General features: G+C 42.7%; 1 protein-coding gene across 1 annotated transcript in view; it reads left to right on the top strand.

Moving 5' to 3' along the window:
- Positions 1 to 16,092, top strand: part of LOC110205660 (putative tetratricopeptide repeat protein 41) — a 78,196-nt gene that overhangs the window by 37,521 nt on the left and 24,583 nt on the right. Inside the window, 5 exon segments of the mRNA XM_078146890.1 lie at positions 4,531 to 4,691; positions 5,133 to 5,577; positions 8,419 to 8,658; positions 12,174 to 12,372; positions 15,418 to 15,596. Of these exon segments, the coding sequence (XP_078003016.1) occupies positions 4,531 to 4,691; positions 5,133 to 5,577; positions 8,419 to 8,658; positions 12,174 to 12,372; positions 15,418 to 15,596 (1,224 nt within the window).

Here is a 16,092-nt window from a genome sequence, read left to right as displayed (position 1 = left end):
CTTTCTTTCCAAGAGTAAGACAAGTTTTACAGTTATTCCCATTTTACAGATGAGGAAGTTGAGGCACAGAGTGGTGAAGAGTCTGGGGTTACACAGGTACCAAGTCAGAGATAAGAGTCAAACCCAGGTCTCCTGAGTCTAAGTTCAGTTCTCTTTCTTCTACTAATTGTGTCAGATCCGAGACCAGAACAGCCAATTAAAAGGTGAACCATTTCATCCAGTCGGGCATTTGATGCCATAGAACTGGTTTGACCGATGTTTCCTGGGATGACTGTGTGTTTTGGCATCGTGAAGTGATGATCTCCACTGAGACGCCAGGTCACTTGCTTATAGCTGACTCCTTCTGACTTTGTCCGGAGAGTTGTTTAGGGGCCTCTTCAAAGCCTTTAGTATTTTTTTTAAAAGACTTTAAAAAAGAAAAGCCTCCACAGAGTCCTACCCTGATGCCTTAGCGTGCCAGGGAGGTTTCCCTAAGTTTTAAAAGCTGTGCCCAAGGTCTTCCAAGTTCTGACAAATTCTTGCAAGCTGGCAAGACTTCAGATACAGTTTAGCCTGTTACCCAAGGAGCAGCAAGTGCAGAGAGGCTCATCACTATTAGGTGATAAAACATCTGGCCGCGCCAATCTGTAAAGCACACAGAATAGCCTTGTTGTCCTGAGTGCCCGAGCCCTTGCATTTCTTCAGTGATGGTGACGGAGTGGTGGAATGGGGCCAGAGAGTGCCAGGAGTCACCAGTTTTTAGATTGATTTAGATTTAGATTTCAGATTTAAGTATGAGCTGAATTGGTAATATTTGAAGTGTAACATCTCTCTCTGTCTACTGGCTCGTTTCCCTACTGCCTACAAACATGCCCGTGTTTCTTCCATGTTGAAAAAGCTCTCCATCTCTGCTGGTCCTAGTCCTTTATCTATCATGCCTTTTGTAGCTAAACTCTTCAAAAAGGCCATCTACACGAGGTGCCTCCACCTTCTCTCCTCTAACTCTTTTCTCAACCCCTTACAGTCTGGCATCTGACCCTATCATTCCACCAAAACTGCTCTCTCCAAAATTATTATTATTATTATTATTATTATTATTATTATTATTATTTTTGGTGAGGCAATTGGGGTTACGTGACTTGCCCAGAGTTACGTAGCTAGTGAGTGTTATGTGTCTGAGGTCAGATTTGAACTCAGGTCCTCCTGACTCCAGGGCCAGTGCTCTGTCCACTGTGCCACCTAGCTGCCCTCTCTCCAAAATTATTAATGATTTCTTGCTAAATCCGGTGGTCTTTTCTCAATCCTCATTGGAAAAGCCGTTAGCACGGTTGATCGCTCTCTCCTCCTTAATACTCTCTTCTCGCTAGGTTCTCAAGACACCCGTCTCTCTCCTGGTTCTGCTCCTTCTCTGTCTCTGTTAGATCCTCTTCCACACCACACCTGTAGCCATCGATGTCCCTCGGAGCTCTCTTCTGGACCCTCTCTTCTTCTCCCTCTGTGCTACTTCAGCTCCCATGGATTAAATTACAGCCCTACGCTGATGATTCTCAAATCTAACTTTCTTGCTGTCACCTTTCTGCTGACCTCCAGTCTCACATCTTCAGCTGCCTTTCAGACATCTTGAACTGGATGTCTGCAAACTTAACATGTCTGAAACAGAATTTGTTATCTTCCTCCTTCCTAGCTTTCCTATTACTGTAGAGGACACCATGGTCCCAATCCTTCAGTCTCACAACCTAGGAGTCATCCTGCACTCCTCACTGTCTTTCACTGCGCCCCCCACCCCATCCAGACTGTTGCTAAGGCCTGTGATTTCACCTTTGCTGTATCTCTCAAATATTCCCCCTTCTCTTCTCTGACACCGCCCCCGCCTTGGTGGAGACCCTTATCACCTGAAGCCTGGACTATTGCAATAGCTTTTGGTGGGTCTGCCTGCCTCGTCTCTCCCATTCCAGTTCATGCGATATTCAGCCGCTGAAGTGATCTTTCTAAAGCACGGGTCTCATCATGTCATCCCCTACTCAGTAAATTCTAGTGGCTCCCTACTGCCTCCAGGATCAAACAAAAACCCTCTAGTCAGCATTTAGAGACCTTCATAGCCAGCTTTCTAATCTCCTCTGCCACCACCTTTCTAGTCTTCTTACACCTTGTTCTCTACAACATGTTCTTCCATGTAGGGACACTGGCCTCCTTGTTGTTCCCAAAACAAGACACTTCATCTCTTTGCTATGGGCGTTTTTCTCTGGCTGTTCCCCATGCCTTGAATGACCTCCCTCCTTATCACCACTTCCTGGCTTCCCTGGCTTTTTCAAGTTCCAACTAGAATCACATCTTCTACTGGAAGACTTTAATAACCCTTCTTAATTCTAATACCTTCTCTCTGTTAATTATTTCTTATTTTTCCTGCATACAGCTTGTCTGTATGTATTTGTCTGCATGTTTTCTCCCCCGTTAGATGGTGAGAGGGCAAGGACTGTCTTTTGCCTTTTTCTGTATCCCCATCATATAGCACAGTGCCTGGCACATGGTAGGCACTTAATAAATGATTATGGGTTGGCATCTTTGCCTAATGATGGATGAGTTGTCATATGATTCCTGGAAGATGACATGAGCCATATTAAAATTGACAACCTCACAGCAAATTAATTTACAAGATGGAGTTGAAATACCTTGAAGGATGGCACTTCTTAAGGAGGTAAATAAGAGAGTTGGAAGAATTAGTTTCATTGTGAACTCAATGAAAAGGCTGCTGAGCATTTCATATTGAACATGAAAATGCTGCCACATATTACCAGTGGAGAATTATACAAGAGGAGCAGTGCAGACTCCAATCAGAGAAAAGAAGGTGGGTTTGAGAGCAAGGTAGAACTGAGGGCCATCCTGGGTATGTCTTTGAGGACCACACCATTTCAAAAGATCTAGTGGAAGGCCCCCATCATGGTGGAAGACTTAGGGACAAGAACCTCGCAGAATGAAGTAGAGATCAGTTATGACTTGCACCACCAGGAAGAGCACCCACATCGATCAGATTACAGCTCCATGGAAGTATCAATGGAAGATGCCCCCTCACTCTAAAATTCTTTATCCTAGGAGTTGAAGTAATAATCATGCATTAAAAAACATCTCTAATGCTATATTTCTTTCCCATAGAAGACCCACCAGAAGCAAAACCTCACCTTGTTACTACTAATCTTTCAACATTCTCCCTCTTTTAATACTTCCTGGTTCTTCTGGACAGCAGAATATCATTACTTTTAAATGGTCGTAGCAGTTTGGTGAGGTCAGTTTGTATACCTACTGGAACATAGCATCATATTTAAGGTTTCCAGAAATTTAGAGCAGTATTTATTCTGACTCTCTTCCTTCTTTGCACTTTTCTCTTGAAAGACACTTCTGCTTGCATAACATTTAGTGACTTAATGTGTGACAGGTACCTAAAATTTGTGATTCCCAAGATTTCTGTTGGTAACTTTATTTGTCTCTCTTAGCTGCTATAGAATAGATTTGCTTTTGTGGGAAGAGAAGTAATCTGAAATCTGTATGCAGAATGAACAGTGCTAGAATTTTTGATGATTTCGTTGCCTGGTCATCCCATTGTGGTTGCTTGTTTTGTTACACACATCATGTGCTTTGGGTTCCCCCATGATTCCACTTTGCCTGGCCATTCCTAGTACCCAAAGAATTTTTGCAGTGTGGAAACCCAGGATTTGACAACAGGGTTCAATAAAATAGTGTCATGATCAGTGGAATCTTTCTAATCTAGAGTTAAGTAGGAGAACCCCAGAGAGTGGTTGAAGAGTCTCGTTTGGTGGATGTGCTCAAAGCTAGCCTTGACACCTAGGCAGCTATGTCTCATTACAGAATTAGAGAATGTTAAATAAAGGACCTCCAAGGTTATCTAGTCCAATCCATATGCAAGAAGAATTCCCCTTTACGGCATCCCTGAGAAATGAGACTATGGTGGGAATCACATCCGGCCTCTGTTTGAAGACCAGTGACGGGGAACTCACTACCATTCCATCTCAGAGCTGAGGGGTTTTAGAAGTCATGTGGTATGACTTGTCACTCTTTTAACTTAGCTTTTTAATTAACTTAATTAAAACCATCTTAGGCACTGCATGGGCCAGTCCCTTAGCTTATCAAAGACTCAGTCTTCCGGCCTCTAAAGTGAGGATTATTACTTTCACTACCTATCTCAAAGGGTTGTTGTGAACAACTTGTGTTAAAAATGTTAAGGGCCATGTAAATGTGAGTTAGGAATAAGAGAGAGGTGGATTTTTGTATTCTGTAGCCTCTTTCATCTAAGGTTTTCAGCCTGCCTTACAGACACCTGGTGGTGAATCTCCATTTATAGAGATGGAGACTTTTGAGATTGGAAATTGTTCATTTTCAGCAGCATGGGGGAAAAAGACCTTTCTAGGTCATAAGTCATTATACCTCTTAATATATTTTAACTATATGTGTGGTAATATATGTATATTTGTTTGTTTTGACATACTTTTGAACCCTGTGAAAAGGAACATATTTTTTACCTAATTTCTGTGCCCCTAGGTACTCAGATTGAAACTGATCTCATTAACGAAGACTCCAAAGTATGGGTTTTTTCACTTCTCGTAGACATATTCTTAGCCTCCATCAGTTTAAGGCCATGTATATTAGTACTAGATGGAATTGAAGAATTGATTGGTGTTTATGGAATTTCAGGACAGAAGGTACAATTTTAAAAAAATTATATTTATCACTATTTTTACTTGATAATTTCTACTCTATATTTAAAATTTCATCCTTCATGTTCAGATGTGATACTGTTGACAGTTATTGCATGGTGTAATATCATGGCTAAAAAAAGTTCTAGGATTTGGATTTTTCTATTCCACATACTTTATCTATCTATCCACACACATATATGCATATATATGTGTATATATATATGCATAAATACATACACACACATTTACATATCCATATAAATTCTCGACTAAGATGCTAGAACAGTGTGTGAAGTCAGATAGAGTGATACTGCATTTGAACCATTTTTCTCGCCATCTTTGCTTGCTATGAGACTATATCAAGTTATTCTAACTGGAAACCATGGGCAGGATTGTTTTGAAAATATCTTGAAATGTAAACATTTCTTTGACTCTCTCTATTAGGCAAAAGACTTTTCCTGGCTGCCCCCCTCCATTTCCCCTAATTGTAAGTTCATCATGAGTATGGTATCCTCCAGTCTCTCTTACAAATCACTGTGTGCCCGATCAGATGTAAAAACAGTGGAGCTGACCATTGCCTCCGATGAAAACACAGTTATCAGAATTTTTGAACAGTATCTCACGGTGCCTCACAAAAACATTTTTTCCTATCAAGAGAAACATAGCTCAAGAAAAAAACCATGCCTAAGTCCTTTGAAAGTTGCAATCTTGGCCAATGAGTTTCAAGAATGTCGACTGTACCAAAACGAGTCGGAATGTATTCAGAAATACCTGGAAGTGCTTTCTATCCAGGAACTATGGGAATTAATTCTCAAGCGATGGGTTGAGGACTGCAGTTAGATTATCAAACCCAAAAAGGTGGTATCACCTCTACCAGACTCTAAAAGCCGTAAGTACATTTTCTAGTGAGAGTTTGTATCTTTTGTGTCCCAAAGTAGTGGTATGCTTACAAAGATGGAGTTAGAGACATTCCAGAGTCTCAGACCTGTAGTAGCCTGAGATAGATAGAAGGGAATGAAACTGTTTAATTCAATCTGGCAAACCCATTTATTAAATGCTTGCCGTGCACAGAGAACTGTAGTTGGAGGTTTGCCATGCAAAGTTTAAATAGGTCGTATAGTCCCTACCCTCCTGGAGGCTGTTGGGTTAGGGAAACGGGCCCTACAAAAAACCAAAGCAAGCCTGACACCTGATGAGCACCTAAGACAGGGGAAGCAAAGGGTTATCAATGTTACGGAAGGACCAAGGAGAGGATGGCTGTTCTTGGAGGTGGTGGGAATGGAGGGAGCAGGGAGGGAACTCAAGGGTCATCATCCAACCTCCTCATTTTACAAATAAGGAAATTGAGTCATAGGGGAGTGAAGTGACTTGTCCAAGATAACTCAGACAGTAGTCATTAAAAGTGGGATTTGAACCCAAGCCCTCCGACTCCAGAGCTGGAGCTCTTTCTGCTGTGCCATCGTCAGGGAGAACTTTCTGGAAGAGATGCTATTTGATTTGGCCTTTAAAGAAGGCTGTGAATGGGGGAAGAGAAGAAAGGTCAGGAAGTATTTCAGGCCCAACGAGCAGTAAGGAACCTGGGAAAGCACAAGAAATGTTTGGGGGATGACAAGTGAGCCAGGCTGGCTGGAATGAAGAGCAGCAGAAAATAAGATCTTGAGGCCAGGCTGATGCCAGGCTAGGAGGACCCTCAACACCGGGCAGAGGAGCTTGGACTCTGTAGTGACTGAGGAGTCTCAGGAGGATTTTCAGGAGGAGAGTTCCATGACTAGATCCGTAAGGTGCATCAGGCAGTGTGTGAGGGATAGAGTGCAGGAAGGACAGGAGGCAGGACTGCTCTAGGAGGCTGCGCTGGGCAGGGATTGGGCCTTCTCCTTGAGGCCGTAGCAGGGGGACCAAAGGAGGCTTTGTGGAGGCAGGCGTGGAGGCAGAATCACCGTGGATGAAACAATGTCCGCGATAAGGCCAGGGTTTCAAAGCTGAGGCACCAAGAGATGATGAAGTTGGAAGGAGGCGTTTTAGCGTGGTTGGAAGGAGAAGATTAGTTATTAACAGCTCAGACTTGAGGTGCCCGGGGTGTGGAGGTGGTGTCTGTCAGTGGTTGGAGGGTGCAGGATCCCTTACGTTAGAGCTGAGATGGACCTTGGAAGTCACTTAGTGCAGCCCTCTCATTGTATGGGTGAGGAAACTGAGGCTAAGTGATTTGCCCAGGACCTCACAGCTAGTAAGTGTCTGAGGCAAGATTTGAACTCCATTCTTCCCTGGTCGCAGGTCTGGAGCTTAGGGGAGAGGCCAGGGCTCGAGATGGAGCTTTGGGGGAGCCATCTGTGTAGAAGTGATAATAAACCAGGGCTATGGAAGTAGATTGGACTACCCAGGGAGAGAGTGCAGAGAGAGAAAACCCAGGCCTGAACTCGGGGAGCAGCTGCATTCGGGGGTGGATCAGAGACAGTTCTGGAGGTGGGGGAGTGGAATGGGAGTCATAGTGTTGTGAAGATGTTGGGGGGCTGAGTGTGAAGACATTGGCGCTGGCCCTTGATTCAAAGCAATAGCAACTGGACATCCAGAGCAAATGATTTTTATTTCCAGCCAGATTCTTGAGTGCTCTCACATTTAGAACCCTTTGGTTTACAGGGGTAGGGGTGGCCGGTCATTCGCACGGACACGTTGGCAGACAATTTGTGTAACTGGACGCCCCCTAGTGGACTCCAAACACGAAGCAGAACCAGAAGGCTCTGTGGGGATGGCGCTTTGTGGAGTTGCTCCAGCACCGAGTATTCCATGTGCCTTCACCATGCAGGGCCGCTAGTACAGTGAATGAAATGATCGTGGCTTGCAAGGGCAGGGAGTTCTAATACTTCTAATTATTTCTCCTCTGAGCTGTAGCAGCTAGGGAGCTCTCTTCACATAGCTGTGTCCTCGTTTCTCGCCACGTCCTTAGTGGACTCTTAGGTTTGGTTGATCACAAAGCCAATGAGAATCCCAGGTGAGGTTAGTCAGCCAGTGCTCGCCTGCCATTTGTGCTGAGCGCTGGGAGGCAGAAGATAGCTCCTGGCCTCAAGGAGTGCACAGTCTAACAGAGAAGAGAAGTGGAGAACAACTCCGTGCACCCACCATAGGTGCAGGATGGAGGGTTGGAGAAGGTACGGGTGAAAAGAGAAAGAAGGGCTAGCTTAATATAATACAATTCCTGCTTCTGGTGGCTTGGGTGATGGCGGTCCTACCCTCCAAATCATCCACTCATATAAATGTGAGGCTTGGATTGGAAAATTTTATGTAAAAATGTTATGTAGGTGTTCACCTTTTGTTAAAAAAAGCATGCACCAAGATCCATATTGGCAAGTGCCACTAATTTCTTTTTTTCTCTCTCTTTCTTTCTTTCTCTTTCTTTCTTTCTTTCTTTCTTTCTTTCTTTCTTTCTTTCTTTCTTTCTTTCTTTCTTTCTTTCTTTCTTTCTTTCTTTCTTTCTTTCTTTCTTTCTTCTCTCTCTCTCTTTCTTTCTTTTGCTAGGCAATGGGGCTAAGTGACTTGCCCAGGGTCACACAGCTAGTGAGTGTTATGTGTCTGAGGTCGAATTTGAACTCAGGTCCTCCTGACTCCAGGACCGGTGCTTTATCCACTGCACCATCTAGCTGCCCTGTGCCACTAGTTTCTAATCATATTCTGGGTGTATTTGTTTTTCAAATGGTGGGAATACATTTCTAAAAGTCTTGGTATCCTTTTACTACAGGACTGAATGGCTGGGTGGTGGACACGTTGTGTCTGTTGAGTGTCTCTCATTGTGGACTGACTGATGTCGAGCTACTCCAGCTTTTGGACATACTGGGCTATAAGAATCATTACAAAGTCACCACCTCCCATTGGGCGGCCTTTCGCTTGGCTACTGAGCAGTGGGTCCAAGAGAAGCCGAATGGCCGACTGCACTTCTGTCATCAGTCTCTGCGACAAGCAGTGGAGCACAAGCTGCTTCGTAAGGCGCGAATCTATGAAAAGGCTGGTGGGTCGAGGGAGGGCAAGAGAATAGAGGAGGAAAAAGCTTTTAACTGTAGTTTGTCTATCATAACCAGACATTCTAAGTGATGATGATAGATTGAAACGTCTTTCCCTCGCTGGCATCGGCAGCAGCTTTGTGGACAGTATGGGGTTTTAGCGAGCTTGTTAATTATGTTTAGGAAAACACAGTGTTAATAGAAACAGCCACTCAGGGGACACTTAGTTCTTCATCTTTAGATGCTTCATCTTTCTGGGGTAGCCAGTTCAGACTCTAAAAGTTTAAATTAGGCCTTTCCCGAGACCTGAGATAGTACAACGTTTATGATGATAGTAGTGATTTCTTTGTGTTTGCTAATTTCACCTTTTCCCACCCTAGATTGTCAGTATTTCTTACTTTAGTGGTGGGACGGAGAGAAGGAAATGGATGCCTTCTGAATGGGATGGCAGGCGTGGCCCAGGCAGAGGTTCCTCACCCCTGCTGGCCCAAGCTCATCTCCAGTTCAACCTAGCACCTCTTTCTTCCTCACAAGTCAGAAGGTGTAAGAGATTTGACCTAGGTTGGGGTCAGCTCTCTCTGAAGCCAGGTTTCAGTGACATTATGGTGGGGTTGGCTTTTGACACGGTCTTGATCAGAATAATCTTGTTAAGAGTTGGCTGAAATAAACAATAGTTCAAGTCTGGGAAGGGGAAAACCATTGACCAACTTTCCGGTTATAAAGGCTCCCTCACTTCTGGCCCAAGGACTTAGAAGGCTTCTAAGCCATAACCATTCTGTGGCTTCCTTCCCTGATGTACTGCTTAAAAAAGACCAAAACAAACTTTAAACTTTATTTTTTATTACAAATTTAGCAGTTATCAGCAAACATCTATACTTGGGTATGCAAAAGACAGAAAAAGAATTGTATATAAAATCATGAACTTCTATTCAATTACTTGTTTTAAAAAATTGAATATTAAATTAAATATGGCAGTAAGAAAATCGCTCTATTTGTGTTCCACATACTTTTTATATTAAACATGTTATGTTCTTTTTGGGGAAAAAAGGGCTTTAGAGAGTATGTTTCCACAAGAGGACACACCTGTAATTTTTGGTCAGATCAGACTTTCACCTCTCCTCCTCTACTTCGAAATGGATGATTCTCTTACTTGACATCCTCAGTTTCTAATCTAAGGTGAAATGCAGAACTGAGGCTCCATTATCTGCAGTGACCTTCTTGGCCTCTGCATTGCAGGTTGAGGCCAGGAATGCCCACACCTTCCTTTCCCCTCTACTCCTGTGGGTGAAACTAAACATCACCTCCTTTGATGTTTCCTGCCTGGGGTGTGTGTGTGTGTGTGTGTGTGTGTGTGTGTGTTTGTGTTTGTGTGTGTGTGTGGTGGAGGTGGTGGAATGTGCGAGGGTATGGATGGTGGAAACATGTAATAAGAAGGGAACTTGAATTCTCCTCATATGAGGGAAGGCATGTGTTTCATGATGGTAACTGGTCACTATCTATCAAAGAAAGGTGCTAGGGTAGGGATGGGGGTGGGCAGAGGGCAAACAAGGAACCTGAGACACTCCAGAAAGGTTGGGACCTTCCAGTTATGCCCCGTGGTAAAAATAAAGAAGTGAAGAATACAGGGAGGATGCCATGTTAGGACTGTTGGACTCTCTCGAGAGATTTCTATCTGCTTGGTACCAACCAAGATTAAACCAGTGAAAATTCAGTCAAAGATTAATCACAGATCAAACCAAAATTTTAGAGCCCTCAAATCTTAGAATTCAAGAGCCTGAAGAAAATTTGGAGATTGTCTAGTCCAGTCTCACTTTACAGAGGAAGAAACAGGCCCAGAGAAGGACAACGGCTTGTCCAAGGTCACTTTGTCTAGTCCAGTCTCACTTTACAGAGGAAGAAACGGAGGCCCAGAGAAGGACAATGGCTTGTCCAAGGTCACCTAGCTAAATAGTGACAGAGTGAGCACAAGGATTCGTAGTCCAGGGCTCTTTCCATGATGCCAGTTGCCTCATAGGAACACTAGGGCAGTGACCATTTGTGTCGACCTCTCGGCCTTGCTGTTGGGATTCTAGTCAGGTCTGCCTTTTCTAGGCATGGCTGGAACTACCTTTCTCCCACCCCTAATCACTGTCATCTTGAGAGCTAGAGGCAGTCCTCATCCTTGACTACATGGACCCGGAAGCAGAACTGAACTGAAGGAACTGGGGAGCTGAGAGCATCACGGGAGGAAGGAACTAGAAAGTTGGGACTATATTTTCTTCTCTCTCCTTATTTGCCCTTAAGCCTGGCTGTTAGACCAAGAATGTAAATAGAGTGTAGTCGTGATTCATTCCTGTAATTTAGGTTGTACATTGTTGGCAAATATGAACCTACTCATACCCTTCATGTCGTTCCTTATATATAATAGGTCATGGCTTAAGTTTACATCCTGGGAGCCAAACCCAAATTAGCAGTCTTCTTCAATATCCTGTCCAAGCCTATTTCCCCTCAGAGATAACCTTTGTTGTGCAAATGGCGAGTAAGGACCTGGGTGGAGGGGGTCCTGATTAAATGGTCTTTCTGCCCACTTGCTACTAGGGACCGTATTTCTCTCAAACAGGTATGAGCTGTGGATAATATTTTAGTAACAAATCTGAATTACTGCTGGAACAAGTTTCCCTAGGCTTGCGGTATCATTCATAAGTGATTGCTGTTCACAGCCCCCTCATGGGATGTTCATATTTTAAAATTCTACAAAACCTATGAAACATCTCCGTTGTTTTTATGTGACCATTTCCAGCTGGTATTAGCCATCAGTGTCTTTTCTAGGGAACGCTACATGTAAATATTGTAACTTTGTCTTTATTTAGTCTTTCTCTTGACTTTGAAGTTGCCACACCATGGTAACTTGGCCTTTGTGAGGCTCAGAGAATGGAAGATTGTTACTTCTGAAGTGGCAGATTTTGATGGCCGCCAGAGGCCACATGCTTTCAGTAGAGACTTAATTTTATGCATGTGATTGGTAGATGTTCAGATAGATTCATTGATCAGGGGCTAGCCCCCTTTGTTTGGTGTCTTGGATGCCTCTGGCTCTCTGTCTGGTAAATTCTATTAAGCCCTTGTCAGAGTCATGTTTTGAAATGCATCAAATAAGATACATTAGGATTAAAAAGGAAAACAAATAATATTCAAGTACATTGATCAAAATATTTTTTTAAAAGTTTATGCAAACCAGGTTATGAACTCTTGACACAGATGAAAAATAGTTGCAGATGGAGGGAATGTTCATATTCTACCCAGTTGATAGCCCCAGGGATAATTAATGGGGTTCCTTCTTCCCGGATCCAGACTAACTTATATGAGCCTTTCAGTCTGGTTCCATCTACTTGGCTTTCCTGGCCTCCCTGGTCCTAAAATAAACGTGTAGGTCCTGTATTTCATGTGGTAGGCTTTAGATAGGTTGGACATAATTGAGAAGAACGGGAAGGTGGTTAACCTGTGACTGGTTTTGAACTAGGTGTAATCACGCCCGTCAGAGAAAGCAGTCCATATTCCTTTCAGAACCCCGTGAATTGCAAGAAAACAAATTTACATCGGATCTTGACTCAGTTCTTCCAGGGACAAAGCAGCTTTTGGAGAGCGTATGCAGAGTTGCCGTGGAATCTGAAAATGAGTGGCAACTGGGAGGAGCTATGTAATTTTCTCACAAACCCCAAGTAAGTGTCACCACTTTCATATGATTCTGTTTTGTGGAAGGGCTCAAAAGGCTTCGTCTTTGTTTTGGGCCAAGGTTGTGGGGCGGAGGTGCCAGGCTATGGAGGCAGGGAGGGGATTCTTTTCATCGGTTTGCACCATTTGGCACAACATCCCATCCCATTCCCTGCCATCTGCAAGAGCAAGATACCATTGGTCAGCACACATTCCCCTCTGTGCCTGGGAGAGTTGGAAACCAGTCTGGAAAGACCAGAAGAAAAGGTCATAGAACCATAGCCCATATTTGGAGAAGGAAGGTGGGCTTCTTTTTGCCAGTGTTTCAGTTTGTCAGGTGGGGCCAATTTAGTACATACTTTTATATAAATCAGGAATTTTATATTTTATATTTAGGAATTTTTTTTTCTTTCCAATGTACTCTCTGATTCCTGAAATTCTGCCCAATTTTAGTAAGAGTTTAATCAAGCATTTTTTTTGTTTTATTTTCTTTTTCTTTTGAACTTAACTAATAAGAGTCTTAAAAAGAGAAACTGACATTTGTTTAGGGAATAGAAGGAGCACTCATGTAATTTCTAGAAAACTGTTGGCTAGTCAGTAAAGAGAAGCGTCAGTTGCTTTTTATAAAGGACTTTCAATGTAGCACCTGCTAGCAAACCATCTTCTAGTGCAGATTTCTGTAAAGGACACTTTCCCATAGGAAAAATAATAAAATTGGAGGGGCTGTGTTTCCTTCCAAGGACTTAACATCAAGGCTGAATCGTAGCTTTGACTCGTAATATGTCATAAAACAAAGACTGAATAATTACAAATTTCTCTAACTATACTGTTGGCATTTATTATAGTACTTTATGGTTTGAAAAGCGCTTTATAAGTATCTTCACAACAGCCCTGGGAAGTGTTATTTCCATTTTACAGATGAGGAAACTGAGGCTGAAGGCTGGTAAATGGCTTGCCCAGGTTCATACAACTACTAAGTATCTGAGGCTGGATTTGACCTGGAGTCCTTCCTAACTCCAAGTCCAGTGTTCTTCTCTGTTGTACTACTTAGGGGCTGGCCTTGGGGGCAGGGAGACCTAAGTTCAAGTACTGCTTTTGACACATACTGGCTGGGTGACCCTGGCCAAGTCACTTAGCCCTTTAGAGCTATGGGCAATTCTCTAAGAGAAGATTTGGACCTGGTAGCTTGGTAGACGGAGTTCCTTGTGCCAGCTAAAACTGAAATCATAGGTTCAGTCTCTATCTTTGTCACTAAGGTAACAATATAATAAAAATACAGCTCTGCAGTGTTAGAAACCTGACCCAGAACCAATAAGGTGGCTCTAATAAGCATCAAGTAGTACATTTGAAATAATTTTGCTTGCCTTCTTAGATTTTAGAAGGGCTTTTGGGGGCTAACTTAATTGGCACAAAGCTCTCTTTCAAAAAGAGGCACTCAAGAAAATTTGGATCCAAGTTGTCTTCTTTTTTCCATAGTTGTCCCTGTGGTAAGCAAGGCTCTTCAGAATATCATTCCTTTCATTTTGTAACTCTTTTGTGGTCAGGGTTTAAGGCATGGTGGCAGTGGTTGATGGGGCTTTTCCTGTTGAAAGCTGGGTTAAAAAGTGAGTGTTCTCTCCTTTGCCTTCCCCTGTTGCCTTCTTCTATCTTCTCAGTTCATTCAAAGTTCTAACTTCAGTCTCTGAGTATTGGGCCACCAGGAAAGGGTTATGAAGTCTTGACTTAGAGGGGAATCAGAACACTTCATAGGTGATTGAAATATTGGGGTGGAGAAGGGCTTGGGCAAGGGAACCCAACCACCAGACCATTAGCAGGAGCTTTGTGAAGTGGATCTGCCAGACATTTCTCTCAGAACTGGCCAAAGCTGACATGAGACAGCACTTGACAGTACCATACACACATCTGTTAACTGCGAATAGGGTCAAGGGCCAACATGGCTAATTGACTAAACAACAAAAAATCGACTCAGATTCAAGAGATAGAAGTCTCTGAGTGCTCAAAGACAGTCATTGGTGGGACTCAGAGAAGGGAATGGAGACTTACTCATTCTTGCAAGGTTTTAAAAAATAATGCACGGCCCATTTAAAAGAGTGCCCCTTTAAAAAAGGGGGGAGAGTCTGTGTTCACTCCTTTGGACTGAGGACTAGCTGCTGCTCATGTCCAGCACTTAGGAGATTCATGAATGCTGTTCACAGTCCTGTTTAAGGTTTGTTATTATTCAGAGGGGCTGATCCAAAAAAGCTTGAGCTTTGGTTGTTTCCTTTGGGTAAAAGGTAGAACATGAAATTAAAGAATAAAGACAAGACCAATCCTGTGAGTTTTTGGTGTAGAGAACTTCCAAGTGAGAAAAGTCCTCCTACCAATGCATGTTATCACCTTCTCTGCAGCTTAGAGAACACTAATTCTTTTTTTGCTAATAATCACTATAAGCTGTAATCAAAGTAAATACATTTATTTAAATGAATTATCATCTTTGGAGAAAGCTATAAATTGAAACATAAACTAATGAATTTGTGAAGTTTACTTCCTCGTTGTAGATCTCAGGCAAGTCAATAACAAGCATTTATTAAGCACCTTCTAGATGATAGGCACTGTGCTAAGCACTGGCAATACAAGGAAAAGCAAAAATAGACTTTGCCCTCAAGGAGCTTACAGTCTAAGGAGGAGACAACGTGCAAGCAAATCTGCTTTTCAGGCTATAGCTGTGACATTTAAAAAACTCATGGATTTACACCTTTTGTCCACGGACAGTCCTCTGTGTTTAGATCTGTAGTAGTGGTTGTATTTACTACCTTAGGGTAAAAAAAAGGTCTGAATCCTTATCTGTTTTTCCTATCAATCTATTCTTCAGAGGCCAATTCACATTCAGACCTGGCTAGATACAAATCATTACCTAAAGGTTATGATGGGCACCATGTCCAACTTGTCAACCTAAATCATGTTGACTCAGGAAAATATAAATTGGGTAATGTCTTTAATTCATAAGTAACTTAAGAGTAGCTTCTTTCAAGTACCAGGTTATATACTATTTTCTTAATATGTTGTTTTAACAGAACCCTGGCCAGACTATCTCAAACCACAAAACCAACCTTCTGGATAAAGCTCCATCTTATCCATTATTGGAATGTGTTAGCGGAAGCTGGATACGATACAACAGGGGCCTACCTAAGTATGGTGAAAAAAATGATAACGTACAAGACGTACAAAATAAAAGAAAGGCATACATGGACAGGTATCACATGACTGACAATTTACAAATAAGAAAATGTTAACAGTAACTTTTTATTTTTATTTTTTTGCCTGTAAGCACATTGACTAAATGCCACGTGTATCTGAGGCAGGATTGGAGAATAAATCTTCCCTGACTCCAAATCCTGTGTGACCAATGCCTCTCTCTAGTCTATAAGTATCTTTAAATTCTTGTGGGTAGGAAGGGGGAGACCAGACATGATTGACAGTTGCCTTTTTATTTGTTGTTAAGTAGCATTTACTCTGTTGCCTTGCATTTCTCCTGCTTACTCATGCACCCCAACCACTCAGAGTATTTGCCAAAATCTCTGAGCGACTCCCCTAAACAATACCTGGATACTTTGATGATCCATGAACTCATGGATAGGGGTGCTTTCTCACAGTACATCGTCGTCTTTTCATCCTTTGTGATTCTTATCCATGTCCTCCCATGGAGGCTCTACCCAGAGAGCTTTCTTTAGGTCTTTCATGGAGTAGGC

This window comes from Phascolarctos cinereus, unplaced genomic scaffold, assembly GCF_003287225.1.
Source record: "Phascolarctos cinereus isolate Bilbo 61053 unplaced genomic scaffold, phaCin_HiC Scaffold_1;HRSCAF=81, whole genome shotgun sequence".
Taxonomy (NCBI): Eukaryota; Metazoa; Chordata; class Mammalia; order Diprotodontia; family Phascolarctidae; genus Phascolarctos; species Phascolarctos cinereus.
This window is presented reverse-complemented; position numbering and strand designations above follow the sequence as displayed.